General features: G+C 47.7%; 1 protein-coding gene across 1 annotated transcript in view; it reads right to left on the reverse strand.

Moving 5' to 3' along the window:
- The window catches only part of LOC112396592 (chondroitin sulfate proteoglycan 4-like), a 13,054-nt gene extending 7,725 nt beyond the window's left edge, over nt 1-5,329 (reverse strand). Inside the window, exon 1 of the mRNA XM_024740363.1 lies at nt 5,251-5,329. Coding sequence (XP_024596131.1) covers nt 5,251-5,329 — 79 coding nt within the window. The remainder of the gene's footprint in view (nt 1-5,250) is intronic.
- Nucleotides 5,330-12,124: the final 6,795 nt, after the last annotated feature.

The following is a 12,124-nucleotide window of genomic DNA, read 5'->3' on the forward strand; positions in this document are numbered from 1 at the left end:
GGGGGGGTGTGTGGGTTCAAGAGATATTTAAAAAGTGGGACTGTCACAAGAGGGAAGAAGAGGCCAAGGGGGCAATCCAGATTAATTTGCAGATTTCTGGCTGGGTAGCCACTTATTAAGAGGCGGACTCTGGGAGGGGAGCTTTCATTTTGCGTTGTTTTGCTGTGTATACATAACAAGAAATTCTCAATGAACGTTTGGGGAGCAAATGGCTGACGGACCACCTGGATCCCCATGGGCAGGGGCCCACTTACGGGGGTGGGGGGCAGCTTACAAACCGTACTAAGAAGGCTGAACCTTACTCTGCAGACAGTAAGGAAGCATTATGGTGTTAGCTGGGAAAAGACATATCGGTTCTGTGTTTTAGAAAGATCAGTCTGGTGACCATGTGAGGGCAAAACATGAGTAGGGTGGAAACTAATTAGGAGAGTATTTCAAAGAAAGATTTCAGAACTGTTTGCTTTCACTAAAAATTAGAATTGCTTTTTCATAATACAGTATTTTTGGTAATTTTATTTCGTGCCTTTTTATGTACTGATTTCCTTCCAAATGTGTTCTACAGATGATATAGCATAAGTGTAGAAGCTTATTTTTTTTAATTAAAATAAAAAGCAACAAAAACAAAACTTCTCTGCTAGAGTACTTGCATTATACAAACTCCTAAGATGACATCCTAAGAGGAGAGCTAACGTTATAAAACAGCTCTTACTCATGCTGTATCGTTTGAGTGGAATAACTTCACTTGGAAAGGAAAGCCACATTTCGCCCCACAAATCTCTTCTTAAGAGTTTCGACAGTGTTTTACTATGGTATTGACGGCATGTGCTTTGTCAAACTGAAGTTGAATATTTATTCAAGAGATAACTAACTTTATCAGAGCACTCCAAGAAGAAAACTTACAACTTTGAAACAAATTGGCACAAACATCTAACATGCCCTGGAGACCCGACTTCCTCTATTCACTGAAAGCAAATCCCAACAGGGAAAGCTCTAAGAGTCTCTCCCACGAGGGTTAAGTCCACTAAAATTTAAGTTGGGAAAGAAAATCAATGAGCGAATAGATATTTGCTCCACAGCTGCAGGATGGGCAGTTGACTGGAAGGGTGGGAGGGGTCCCTGGCATCACATCTCTATGCTAAATGTGTTGCTGACACAGTTGGGAGGGTGTGGGAGAAGCCGGTAGTAGGCCCAGGGCCACCGTGACAATGGAAATCTTAGGTTTCCAGGTGGAGCCTGAGCAATCCACAGCCCTGGAGTCCTTGCTAATGTAGAACAGGATTCACCGGCCTCTCATTTTCCATTCATCCCCCAAACATCAGTCTCCATGCCAGCTGCTCAGGTTGCAAAGAGAAAACCAGCACCCCCTCTCAATGGGGCAGTCTCTAGGCCTGCTGCAAATGGTCAGGCAGACTGCGTCCCGCACAACTCCAGGGGGAGCTACTCCTGCAGATGCTGTAGATTGCTGTAGCACCTCCTGGAATGAAGCAGTGAGGCTGTCCTGGTCCCCAGCCACCCCTGGCTGAGCTGACGACTCCCTCCTTAGTGACCGCAGAGCCTGTGTCCTATCATAAATGTTCCACATGTGACATTTATACATTTTTATGTTTGCTACCCCTCTGTCTGGGAGTTTTCCAGGCCCGGCCACAGGCTTTGGAGTGAGTGCTGGAGCCAGGCTCACCGTGCACAGGAACAAAACCTTCCCTAAAGCTCCCAGCTCCTCATTCCTCTCTGATGGCACTGCCATCTTCTGACCATCAGAACTAAATGGCCCTTTATATGATCTCTTTTACTAGGACAGACACTCCCTCTATAAGCTTCCCATCGCTGCTATAACACATTGCCACTAATTTAATGGCTTAAAATGACACACATTTATTGTCTTACATTTCTGGAGCTCACTGAGCTGAAATCAAGGTGTCTGCAGGGCTGCATTCCTTCTGGAAGCTCTAGGGGAGAATCTGTTTCCTTGTCTTTTCCAGCTTCTAGAGACGGCCACATTGCTTGGCTTAGGGCCCCAGCCAGTGATCACATCACTCCGATCTCTGCTTCCATCACATCATCTCTTTTGACCCTCCTGCCTCCCTCTTATAGCACTCGTATGATTGCATTTAGGGCCCAATCAGATAATCCAGGATAATCTCCCCACCTCAAAATCCTTAATTTGATCACATCTGCAAAGTCCCTTTCACCATGTAAAGCAACATGTTCCATGTTCTAAGAACTAGGATGTGAACTTCTTTGGGTGGACACTATTCTGCCTACCACAATTCCCAGGGGTGCTCTATCACTCAGTCACTCGTATTTATTGAGCACCTATCATTGTTAGGTACTGGACTCAGTATACAGAATACAGAGGTAAATAAAGCAGTAGCATTAGAAAGGACCCCAGCAGCAGAAGGCATGAGTTTTGTTTGTGCTTTGTATGGCCTCTAGAGTTCTATTTTTACATTAAAGTTTTTAAATTGAAATAAAAGAAATTTTAACTAAAAACCTGGACTTTTTGACTTCCCTGGAAAAATCAGCCACTTCGGCCATCCTGGGACCTATTTATTCCCACAGCACAACAACTGTGAAGGGTGTGGAGGCCCCAGCTCCCAGCTCCCTCACTCCACGTCACCTCCTGCCACACCACCGTCGCTTGGCTCACCGTGGCTCTCGGGCCACCGGAAGCCTTTGGGTTTGGGCGCCACAGCTTCAGGCAGAAATGACAAAGTGGCGTGCCAAGGTAGTCACTGCAGAGCCAGGAGGAAATGTAATTACAACTTCATGGGTTATTTTAGTCTAAAACATAAGAACTGAGGCTTTATTCATCTCTGCTTTACAGACTGATTGGCATCGCGCCACAGGTGGCATGTGAGACTGGCAGTGTGTCTTGTCTGCTGGGTACACAAGTCTCCCTAGGGGAGTAGCGCGAGTTCTACAAGGTGGAAGGATGGACAGTGGTGCCCTCACTCCCTCTCTCTTTCTCCATTCAGTGACACACCACATGCGGGTTTGCCTGCTTAACTGGGTCTACAATTATATTATCTCACTGTAATTAACCAAACCCTCACAAAAAGGATCAATTGATTAAAACAATTCCTACAAACAAGCCATACATTAAAGATATATACAAATAACGCAAGGACCAGTAAATGCAAAGGAACTGGTGGTGGTGGCCCTTCTCCTCTTTCTGTACAAGCTCATTAGCCCTGTTACAAGGTCAAAGCAATAATACACTAACGAGATCTGATAAGAAGGTAGTCAAAAAATGAGAAATCATTGAACTATTGACAACATGGGTCTAGAGCTAAGAGTATATTATACCTTGAGAAAATCGTTAGTGACAGTAGTACTGAGACTTGATTTACAAATAGAGATATACTGGGGGTGCGAGCTACAGATATTCTTACTGAGACAATCTGCTTACCAGACAAAGGTGACTTCCTGCTGTGGTGAGACTCCCTGAGGACACATCGCCCTGTGTCCTGTAAGGACTGAAAGCAGCATTCACCTGAGTCTTTGACAGTTAGAGTCTTCAAAGCAACGGCTTGAATCACCCAAGGAGGTAAGGAAGAAACCTAAATTTAGATTACACAACTGGCTATTCAAGAAAAGTGCCCCAAAGCAGCTTTTGGTAAGACCTCGGTATCTGATATTTGTCATGCTATTAGCGCCAAGGGTGAAGAACAGTATATATGTTAAATTATATATGCTATGTGATTCTTTATTCAATAACTCTCCTCTAACCACATTCTGTACCCCTCAATGCATACCTAACCTGCTGCTCTTTGCCTCATGCCCAAGTTAACTGCACAGATGAAGAGGAAAGGAGAGTAATGAGGAGGAAAGGAGGGAAATGAGCATTTATCAAGTAGTTCCCAAGCAGGTCTTACACATATTTTATTCAAGTCTCTCTGAAGAAGTGATTATCATCCCAGTTTTACAAATGCAACATCAAGACCAACAGAAGTAAAGTAATTTCTCCAAAGTCACTCTGAGAATGCATGGTGGCACCCAGATTAAAGCCCAAGTCCACCTAACTCCAAAGCCATGGGCTTTCCATCACTCTACACTGACCACTTGGATCCCTGGCTCAGGCCCCATCGTCATCCAGTCTGTCCCCCAATGCCACTCACTGCCCTCTCAGATCTCCCCGGCCTGCAACCGGCAGCTTCCCTCTCAAAGCCACCGTCACAGCGTCCCCACGCGTGGGCCCTAGTACCCGATCCACCCTGTACACCAGGCCAGGAAGGGGCCGGGGAGGGGGCAGAGGAAGAACCAGGAAGAAAGGAGGAAGATAAAGAGGGAGGTGCTCGGAAGGGCCCCCAAACATCAGGATTGGCGCAGAGCTGCTGCTGGAGCCGGAAGGAGGGCCGCGCAAGGGTGAGAGCGAGGCGTCCTCCACGCACCACCGGAATGTTACTCCAAAGCTCCTCGTGAAATCGCCTAAAGTGAAGTAAATAAGCGTCCAGAATTGAATCCGAATGCCACAAAGATTTACAAGGCCTTTGATTGAGAGTCTGTTCTCTGGTCTCGAAAAGTCTTTTGTTAAACTGAAGTAAATCTCAGAGAGCGGGGGCAGGGGGGTACGTCCAAGTGTCGAGCTCAGTTATGTAAAAAGTCTCAATAACTATGCTTTTATTAGTCATCTTTGACCTCTGAAAAGCGCCATGGAAATGTAAAGCACTTCCAGCGAAGCAGGTCCAGAAAATATAAGCGTACGCGTGGAGGGATCTAGGGAACAACAGGCCAGCCACCCAAGAATTTCGGCGAGGAGTTTAAGGCCCCCGTGACAGTCACGTGCAGCCGAGAAAGGGCCCGAGTAGGAGCTGAAAAGGATGAGAAGGGAGGACAGCAGGAAGCCTTCCTTCTGCCAGTCCGAGGGACACCAAGAGTCGGCCCTGAAACCCCCAATCCGCAGCGAAGGCCGTGCCGAGGTCGGCGCAGGGCCCGCCTCCGAGGCTCGCGAACTGGTCGGGACCCGAGGGGCCGGGCCTCGCGGGGCGGGAGTCGCAAGTTTTTCGCGGAGGAGCCAGAGGCACTGCTCAGAGCCGAGCGGACCCCGACCCCGGCTGCCCGAAAGCCCTGCCTGAGAGTCCAAGTCGCGGTCGCCGCAGGGCTCACCCGGCCGCGGCGTCTCCCGAGGCCCCCGGAGTACAGGGGAATCCACGCCCCCCGAGCCGCCCGCCCTCGCCCCCCCTCTTCTAGCGGGCTCCGCGCGTGGCCGGCCGGGGAAGGGACGGGGAGGGGAGGTTGGGGGGCACGTACCTCCGAGCGCCCCGCGCTCCCCGCAGAGCCCCAGGCAGGCGGCGAGCAGGACGTGGCGGCGGGCCCGGAGCCACCCCATCCCGCCGCAGCGGCCCCAGGCTCGCTCCTGGGCGGCAGCCGAGCTACCTGCGCCGGCCCCTCCTCGTCCGCGGCCGGGACCCGGAGCCGACCCAGGGGGCGCCGCCCCCAACCAACGCGGGGGGCTGGGCCGGGGCGGGGAGAGCCGCTTGCAACCCGCAGCTGTTGCGCCCCATCACGCTCTGCCCAGCTCCGGGGTCCGCAGCGCGGCCGAGGAGGGCCCGCTCCGGGGCCCCAGCGCCCAGGCAAGGTCGGTAAGCAGAGAGTACGCGTCCCCCGCCTTGCCGGGCGAGTTCTGCAGTGGAGTTGAGTGTAGAGCGGGCGCTGTTGAGAAATGGAGGCTGGAGGGAGAAGCGTTCCTGGTGGAGGTAGGACCCAACTTAACTCGGCTTTAAGGCACCAGAGTGAGCCCCTGTTTATTGCTGAATCCCCAATGCATACCTGGTGCATAGGCACCGGCAGTCGTGTTGGATGAATGAGTAAGACTTAAACACAAACTGGACCTCTGTTTTTTCCTTCTTAAAACATGGAGGGTTCACCAAATCTCTAAGGTCCTTCCAGCTTTACCATTCTCACGTTCAAATTCTAAACAAATGCAAAGTCTCTCCACAAGGAATGTATTAGCACAGAGAATGACCCCACCCAGGGCTGGCTCTGTGTAGCTTGTGCCTGGTGTCGGAAGGCCGGGCCGATCCAGGCATGCGGAATTTCTCCTGGCAGGAGAATGTAAATGTAAAAGCACAAGAAGTGCAGCGCAAGCTTGCCCAGAGAGGCCGCAGACTGTCACCAGTGTCCCCAGGGAGGCTCTACTCAAATGTCATCCCTGGTTAAGAACATAAGCTTGGTACCTTGAGAGACGTGAAGGCAAATCCCAGCTCAGATATTAATAAGTGACCTTGGTATGTGACCCTGGGCAAATCTCTTAATTGTCCCACCTTCAGTCTCCTCACCTGTAAAATGAAGATAATGATGCTGATGTCATAGGTGGGTTGTGAGGTTTATCCAGCCCATGAGGATTGAGTGTTAAGCATGGTGTCTGGCTCATGGTTAAGAACTCACTGGGCAGTCTTGTTATACCTGGGAGCCCAGCTAGGCCCACAGGGCTTCTCTGGCCAGTCTCTGGACAACTCTGGCTAGACACACTCCTGAGAATGAGCCATCTTTTATCTTTCCTTCAGGATGGAGGGCTGTCTCATTTTCCTTCCATGGCCTTAGCCATATGTACCGCTGAAGACTACATACATTATCCATATTGGTAATCTTCAGCATCCCCCAATGCCCATAGTCGTGCTGATTTTCTTGAGGCTGAAGAACCCTGGACCAGGTGGGTGGGAGTGATAGTTCTGCCTCTAGATGTGTGACAGCTTCTATTTCCTCTCCTATAAAATGCAAGGGTTGGATTAAATGATCTGTAAATTCCCTCCAGGTTCAAAATTTTATGATTCTGATTTGTCATCATTGGCATCAGGACAGCTCTGCCATTTAAATAGAGCCCTCTTAATTAGTGCACAGAGAAACATGAAATGTTTGAGTTTCTGTACTTAAATCAGTGATTGCCAATAAACTTGGAGCTTTTAATTTAGAGAAATTATTCAAAGGGTCAAAAAGAGACTAGGAATTATCTCCCTGAAGAGCACCACTTGCTCCTCTTCTTTAAATTAGTTCTGATCTATCACATAAATGCCTCAAAAAGTGAATGAAGTCTCCAGCCAATTTCCATAACTCTTACGGTGGCTCTAGAATAATGAGAAATTAGCATGCTCAGTTGTTAGGGAAAGCCTGATGATAAATGTGGTGACTCTAAGGGTGTTTATAGTGTCTGATCAGGAAACCCACCTGTGTAACAGTCGCTCAAATCTAATCCTCTAGTCATTCTGACTGACACTCACCTGCTATGCCCCAGCAACAGGAATTATTCTACTCAAATGTTAACCTGCACACTGTTCACTCAGAAAGGAAGGTATAAAGAACAGAGAATGAATATAGAGATAGACATTCACTCAACAAATATTCATTGAACTCTTCCAAATGCAAAAGGCGCACAAAAGATGTCATGGTGCAGAGCAGAGATGAATTAGAGGTCCGGCTTTCAAGGAAGTTACAATATAGAGAGGAGTTGGGACTTCCCTGGTGGTCCAGTGATTAAGACTCTGCACTTCCATTGCAGTGGGCACGAGTTCGATCCCTGGTCGGGAGACTAAGATCCCGCACGGCACGGCCAAAAAATAAGATAAAAAGTAAAAACATAGAGAGGAGTATAAGACAGGTATAGCAGTAATTTTAATAAAGGTACATTAGAAACTGGGCTCAAGACTCTTCTCTGGAACTGTCCAAACCATACATCTTTGGTGGTATGACTGGCTTGAACAGCCATGTCTCATTTATATGACCACTCACCCTCTGACCCCACATGACTGGGGCAGGGTGGGTTTCTGGTCGAAGGAGCATGACCCTGGAGAAAAGAGTGTCAAAGCTGATTCCTTCTCAAAACTTTCAACCAAGAGGCATTAAGAATGCAATGATTTGGTGGTGATCACAGACCAGTAAGTCATGTGGAGATGGCTCCTTAGTGAGCACCAGCCAAAGACCCATGTCCACAAAGGTCGTGAAGGGACCATGAGTCAGGAGAGGAAGCTGTCTGCCTCTGTCTTGGTCTTTGCAGAGAGAGGATTGGCACCATGTCCCAGAGAAAAGGTGATTATGTGGGACAGTCAGAGCAACAAGACAGTAGCTGCCTGTTGACTTTCGTAGTCCCATGAAGCCCAGCTGTACTTCCTGAATTTTGTTTCCATGAGATTCTCCTGGGTTCTTTTGATAAATCCACATTTTCCTGAGCTAGTGTACAACTCTAGCTTCGCAAATTCAGGTGTGCATGAATGATAATTGTCTACATTTTCCCAAAACTCAACTTGATTTCTGTTTCAACCTCTCAATTTGCTGTGGATGGAAAACTGTATCTCAGTCAATTTAAGTTTCTCTCCTGCATTTCCCTGTGTTGTGTTGTGTTGAAGTGCCATGGGACTTATGTAGTGCCAAGACAGCGGTGACTGGGAGAAGGGGTGTGGCAGTTCTCTGCTCCTGGATGCCTTCATGCGGGCACCCATGAAATTTTGCCATTTACAACAACATGGATGGACCTGGAGGGTATTATGCTCAGTAAAATAGGTCAGAGAAAGACAAATATCATATGCTATCACGTATATGTGGAATCTAAAAAATAAAACGAATGAGTATAACAAAACAGAAAAAGACTCACAGATACAGAGAACAAACTAATGGTTACCACTGGGGAGAGGGAAGGGGGGAGGGACAAGAGAGGGGTAGGTGGATTAAGAGGTACAAACTATAATGTATAAAATAAATAAACTACAAGGATATATGGCACATCCCAGGGAATATAGCCAATATTTTATAATACCTGTAAATGAAGTATAACCTTTAAAACTTGTGACTCACTGTATTATATACCGGTAACTTACGTGATATTGTACATCAACTATACTTCCATTAAAAAGAGGAAAGAATGACCTCCTCAAAATAAATCATAAAAAATTAGGGCTTCCCTGGTGGCGCAGTGGTTGAGAGTCCGCCTGCCGATGCAGGGGACACGGGTTCGTGCCCCAGTCCGGGAAGATCCCACATGCCGCGGAGCGGCTGGGTCCATGAGCCATGGCCGCTGAGCCTGCGCGTCCGGAGCCTGTGCTCCGCAACGGGAGAGGCCACAACAGTGAGAGGCACGCGTACCGCAAAAAAATAAAAATAAAAAATTTTAAAAACTACTCTGCCACACTAGCTTGTTTGCAAGGAACAGAATCCCACTAAAAGGGCCTTGAGTAGAACAAACGCCTGTGTACGACGAACATGAGGAGAACAAGAGCCCTTTTTGGTATCTGAGCTAGACTTTGAAGCGTGGGTCAGTGGAGATTACCTAAGAGCCCAGGAAGAAGGAGGACATGAAGGCCTTGAGGTCTGCTTTTGTAGAGAGTGAGGACAGAAGGCAGTTGGCAACCGGTTAATAAAAAACGGGGGATGCTGGTGGTATAAAGAATATACCTTTACAAAACCTTCATGTTGCACTTGGTTCTCATTTCTTGTTTTGCTGTCAGCAGGGAAGAGCTTAACGTCGAAGGAATATATAACATTTTGGAATCACATGACTTGATGCCATTACGGGGGTCAAGCCACTGTCTGTATTTCGAAACTTAAAAAGAATGAGAAGCCTGGGCTAATGGGTCTCTGAGGCCCCAGTCAGCTCTCACATTCCATGATGCCTTGAACAAATGAACTTTTACAGAGGCCTTTCAATAACACAGAACACACAAAGATGACTCTTGTCCATAGCCACAATGGGAATTCTTGCAACCTTCCCACAGCTGGGGGATACTCTGCTTCTGATGGCCTCGTGTCCTGCTTAGCTTCACGCAGAACCAAGGCTCCATCAGGCCACAGGCTTCAATGTAAAACCACCCCCACAAGGGGTCCACACAGCCAGCTCGGAGTGGTAAGCTGCTCCCCGTAAGCTGACTACAAGGCCCCGCGTGGGGTTAGGCCTCACACGGAAGCTCTGCACTGAGTCCCTGGGTAGTTTATGGCCATTTAATATGTTTACAGGATGGCTATGTACTTCTCAGCAACTGGAAAATCACCCACTGAACAGCCCCAGGGGCTCACACACAATACCGACAGGCACCAGGCCTCATTAGGGAAAGACATGTTTCTGCTGAACTTGCATTTCCAACACAAAACTGTGTTCTGGTAACCCCAGTTAAAGAAATAGAATAAGCCACAGGAAACTATTTTTGGCTACCTTAGGACTAAAAAATTGATTTTAAATTGTTGAACTCTGCTTTCCAAAAAACTATTTAGTGCTGCATTTGGCCTCCCTCTTAGGCAAGTTACAGATGTGACTCACTCCTGCCTTCACAGGTCGGTGGGACTTGAAAAGAAAAGGTTGCTGAAAGACCCCTCGGTCACTTGCTTCTCCAGATCCAGATCCAGAGGATTTTCAAGTCAGAAATAAAGAGCATCACTAGCTTTTCTGGAGCCCCGGCTCTGCTCACCTGCTCACGACCCTGTATATGGAGCCATCTGCAGGAAGTAGAAATGGCCAAATGTTTTATATCTTCATATGGCATTTAGTCCACATAATATACTGGTATCAACTGACCAAGGGGGAGACAGCAAGTGAGCAGCCTAAGAGAGGCACCAAGAGATCCAGGGAGGTGCTGTTTCATGGAGGATGAGGGAGTCAAGAGAATTCATCAGGAAGGTTCAACAATGCTAAAGGCATCAAGAGAAGTCAAGAAAGATAAAGTTCGTCCAGTGGTTTTGGCCACCGGGGTAAAGCTAACCTTGACGAGAGTCACTTTAAAACTCAGCGGGAGACAGAAATTATTCAGCCCTGAATGGTTGGGACACAAAGAAGAGGAGACATCACATGCAGATAGAGCTCCAAAGGGTTTGGTTAGAAGAGTAGGAAGGAAGTTAGATTATTGGGTGAGGGGATCAAATACCAGGAAAGGGATTTTTAGGATTAGAGTTGACGTTTAGGTGGGGAAAAATAGAGAAGGAGAGATGGAAGATTACAGGACAGAGAGGGGAAGCTGGAGATGGGTCCTGGAGAGGCAGGAAGGAATGGGGTTCAGATGCAAGTGGAGGTTTGTCCTGAACAAGGGGAGAGGAGGGGAGGATGAACTTAGGCATATGGCAAGTTTATAGGTCAGAGCACAGGGAATTGAGCTTGGTAGCCTCAATTTTCTCTATGAAATGGGACGAAAGGTGTCTACTAACTATAGGTGAGTTCAACACAGACCTGGAAGATTTGGAATTATCCTTTTTTTGTTTGTTTTTTTGTTTTTGTTTTTTTGTTTGTTTTTTGTTTTTTTGCGGTACGCGGGCCTCTCACTGCTGTGGCCTCTCCCATTGCGGAGCACAGGCTCCGGACGCGCAGGCTCAGCAGCCATGGCTCACGGGCCCAGCCGCTCCGCGGCATGTGGGATCTTCCCAGACCGGGGCATGAACCCGTGTCCCCTGCATCGGCAGGCGGACTCTCAACCACTGTGCCACCAGGGAAGCCCTCGGAATTATCCTTTTTTTAAAAAATGTATCTCCCCTCCCCCCCACCCCACTATCCCCTTTGGTAACCATAAGTTAGTTTTCTATGTCTGTGAGTCTATTTCTGTTTTGTAAATAAGTTCACTGGTATCATTTTTTTTAGATTCCACATGTAAGTGATGTCACATGATGTTTGGAATTATCCTTGACCTGATCCTCCTTCCCTTTTCTCTGGTTGTGTAAAATTGTTTATAAGTAGGTTGGCCATTACTCCCTGTGTGTTCGAGAGAATCCTGGTTTATGCCTACAGTATTATCCTCATGTAATTATTCACCGTATCCATTCACTCTCAACAGTGTTGCAGTTGGAACAGTAAGTTATAGATAGGTAGGTCGGTAGGTAGATAGACAGATAGATAGATAGATAATTTGTGTTTTTTCAATCTGCACCATTGAGTCATTTTCTCCTGTGGTGCAGAGCCCTGCATCCAGACACAGAGGTGGCAGAGTTGGGATTTCTCTCGGTTGGTGAAGTGCAAGAGTAGGAATTCAAGAGATTTGAAAGTTCTGGTAATTGGGTAGCATGGAGATAATGACATCCATCAATGCTGCTTCTGTGACACACAGGTAAGAAGACAGAAAAAGTTTGCGATTTTAGGCATCTCTCAGAGGAAAAGCCAACATCCTCCCAATTCCCTACAAGGCCCACGTGACCTATGCTCACCTCCAGCCCTCTACCACTT

The sequence above is a fragment of the Neophocaena asiaeorientalis genome, unplaced genomic scaffold (genome assembly GCF_003031525.2).
Source record: "Neophocaena asiaeorientalis asiaeorientalis breed wild unplaced genomic scaffold, Neophocaena_asiaeorientalis_V1.1 scaffold57, whole genome shotgun sequence".
Lineage (NCBI taxonomy): Eukaryota > Metazoa > Chordata > Mammalia > Artiodactyla > Phocoenidae > Neophocaena > Neophocaena asiaeorientalis.